This window comes from Dichomitus squalens (assembly GCF_000275845.1).
Source record: "Dichomitus squalens LYAD-421 SS1 unplaced genomic scaffold DICSQscaffold_21, whole genome shotgun sequence".
Lineage (NCBI taxonomy): Eukaryota > Fungi > Basidiomycota > Agaricomycetes > Polyporales > Polyporaceae > Dichomitus > Dichomitus squalens.
This window is the reverse complement of record NW_006766903.1, coordinates 31,483-34,776: the sequence shown is the minus strand read 5'-3', so window position 1 is coordinate 34,776 and position 3,294 is coordinate 31,483. Positions and strand designations below refer to the sequence as shown.

Below are 3,294 nucleotides of genomic sequence, written 5' to 3'. Positions count from 1 at the left end.
GTGCTGGTACAGCCCATTGCTGACGCGATTCTCCTCCACAATCGGAGGTAACGGTTTGCCAGAGATGAGTCCGAGGTCAACAGGATTGGTTAGTAGGACACCACTCCGAAGATCCAGTAGCAGCGTACCTCCTCCTCGGAAAGTTCCATCTGGACATCGGTGCGTGGACCCACAAATGCCGGAAGACCCCTGTGAAAAAACAAAAACTCATGTCCTAGCGAAGCCACCGTGCTTCACGTGGCTGGTTAGCGGGATCGATTGCATGCGCTGATAGTGTCCCTGGCTTCTCGGATGGCGGCGGTGGCTGCTCGAACGAAGACCGGTTCGAACGATATGCCTGATTCTACCTGGCCGTTACGTCCGGAAACGCTGTTTCCGCACGAACAAGCCACTCCCTCGATGCGCCTAGTCTAACACTCATGGTTGATAGCTCAGATTTTGCAAGCAGAATGGGGAAGGTTCGTCATCCGGACATTTGATCATGCCTCACTTGGGATCGATGAGGATAACACGTTCTCGAACTTGGCGGAATAGCTAACTTGCATGCGCCTGCTCACTTCCGCGCGTCCCGACAGGATTCGCAGTGCTTGATATTTGTACACGAGCCTCTTTCAGCGAAACGACGTGAGCTGGGGTCGTCGCGGACAGATGTCTGGCGGACACCTGCAGCCGCTGTCAGCGGTTGGTGAGCGCTCGCCCGCCTGCCGTCGAGGCGCAGTTCCTGCCATCACAACGCGGCATCAAGGAGACTCGACCCGATACGAGAGAACAACGTACAACGCGCGCCTTGCGGTGGCCATGCGAATGTGTGACGCTGTACGTACCTCCTCGCATAATCTCTCTATTCAGCATCTCATTACCAAGAGTGTGGATCCAGATCTTGAATAACTCGTGGCGGCAAGGAGATCTCCCTGGCCTCAGGGTGTCTGCGGCCGGGTCGCCTAGCGCCTGGCGGTGACTGCTTTGAGATTCCCGGAGTGAATGGTGTTCGCTGAGGACTATACCATCTGCGGATCGCACTGCCCGATCCACCGTCTCGTCTGTCCCGACAGGCGGCATGCGGGAGGTCAAGCGTCCAGACAGAAGTACAAATAGGTACCGACTCAGGGTCGCTGCTTCACCAGGTCAGCGGCCCTCTACCTACCCTCTTCCTATCAACCCCTCTGATCAGCATGAGCGTCGAGCAGCTTCGCCCGTTCCCCTCTCACTTCCGTCTCAAGGACCTTGCCGCCATTACAGGCCGAGTTTTCGAGCTCAAGCTCAATCCTAACGAGAAGGAAGCAGCGAGAACGACGTATGCGTGGTTTGACAGGTGAGTTCCGTCTCTTCACCGCGAAGCCCGACATCATGCCTGTATTGATGCCTGTTATGGTATAGCCGTAACGTGTACCATGGCTTGAAGAAGAAGAAGTTTCTATCACACCGCTTCGACTCGTATGCAGGTATGAGCTTTCCGGATGCCGACGTATCGCACCTGGAGACCTGTATCGCGTTCTTCCTGTGGGCGTTCTCCGTAAGCGACAGGCATATCTCCGCGAGCATCTTCTTTTCTCTAACCGCGAAGCTTTGTCCCACGTACTGCTTCTCCGATCAGTTCGACGATCTTTCGGACGAAGGTGCTTTGCAGTCCAAGCCTGAGGCGCATCAAGTAGGCGTCGACATCTCAATGGAGGTGCTGAGGAATCCGGAAGCACCACCACCCAACTTCCCCTACGCGGCGATGCTCCATGAGTAAGTGCACGGATTGTCAGCATCGGGTGTAACGCACTCATACCTTGTCCAGCATCTGGAGACGCTTTAGGTTGACCGCGAGTCCTGGCGCCTGTAACAGGTGTGTCCGTCACCTGGGGCTGTTCACCGACGGCTCTTAACTAATCACCTATGATCAGGTTCTTTCGTGCCGTCGAAAGCTGGATGAACTCCCAAGTCGAGCAGGCGCGCAACCGTGCCACGGATGAGATTCCCTCGGTGGAGGAGTTCATCGTTTTGCGACGGAGAACTATCGGAGGTCCGATTGTCGAAGGTGAGTCGGCACTCCTGCTCTGTAGCGTACTAGTACTAATCCTCTACTCGCATAGCAATGGTTGAGTATTCGCTGGATCTCCAGATCCCTGAATATGTGTGGGATGACCCCGTCCTTCAAGAGATGTCCAAGGCCGTGATCGACATCATGACTTGGCCCAACGTAAGTCATTCTTGCTTGCGTACGACTGATTAAACTCATTGATGCCGCTTATATAGGACCTTTGCTCTTTTAATGTAAGGGCGTTGCGCGAATCCGTCATCTAGATAGCCGCTCATGGTCGTTACAGAAAGAGCAAGCGGACGGGGATTTCCAGAACCTCGTCTTCTGCATCATGATCGAGCGCGATTGTGACCTTCAGACCGCCGTGGACGTTCTCACGGATATGCTTGCCCAACGTGTGGCGGACTACGAACGCTACAAGGCGCAGCTGCCCAGCTTTGGTCCAGAGGTTGATGCCGAGCTAGCACGATACAACCGAGCCATCGAACAGTACACGCAAGGAACCGTCGTCTGGTATTATTATAGCCCACGTAAGGAATTACCTCCTATATTGGTTGTATAACCATTGATGGCAGCTTCTGTCCCTGATGCTCGGCCTTCTCCCCATTCTGGTAGGCTACTTCCGCGGCCAAGAGGTAACCGGCATTCCAGAGGTCGTTGTACCGGTGTATGAGCGCACAACACCAGCGCCAGAGGAGCCCATGGCAAGTTTCAAGTCGTCGCAACACGCCCTCGTGACGTCGAGCGGGTCGAAGTCTGTGGAGCCCCTGTCCCTACGGCTTCCGCGCTCTGCCACACTCCCCTATCATGCCCGTCTATCTTTGCTTCTCATTTCCCTTGCGGCCTGCATTCTCTATTTCAGTTTTACCTCCTTCCCTGACACTACTCTCAAGTTCCGTGTCTCTGTTCAGCACTGAGCCTTCCTACTCGTCTCTCGCGTCTCTTCACGTCCACGTTGTCCTGCTATCGTTCCGCCACTTCCCCACAACGCTCCACATCGTTCCATGTTTGACACATGAACGTGCATGAACAATTACGCCCGTATACGACATCGCCATGCCCATTGTGTCCGTCCCCGTGACTGTTCCCATCTTACCCCCCTTCCGAGCTCATCCGTCTCTCTGACTGTGTACCACTACCGCGCACACATTTATTTGCCGATATACTGCAGCTCTCCTTCTTAAGCTATCTAGCTGTCGATGCCTTGCTACGTCTGTATCCCTTACGTCACAACGATAATGTCCCGTATGATTTATCTCGTTGACTGC

The 3,294-nt window shown here is 54.5% G+C and overlaps 1 protein-coding gene across 1 annotated transcript; it reads left to right on the top strand.

The window, feature by feature from the left end:
• Nucleotides 1–1,172: 1,172 nt before the first annotated feature.
• Nucleotides 1,173–2,943, top strand: DICSQDRAFT_63165 (terpenoid synthase; the record flags this gene model as incomplete). Its single annotated transcript, XM_007366853.1, has 9 exons — nucleotides 1,173–1,312; nucleotides 1,378–1,513; nucleotides 1,595–1,731; nucleotides 1,784–1,831; nucleotides 1,890–2,023; nucleotides 2,079–2,185; nucleotides 2,242–2,259; nucleotides 2,313–2,556; nucleotides 2,642–2,943. 9 exons carry the CDS (start codon nucleotides 1,173–1,175, stop codon nucleotides 2,941–2,943), a joined length of 1,266 nt encoding a protein of 421 aa, XP_007366915.1.
• Nucleotides 2,944–3,294: the final 351 nt, after the last annotated feature.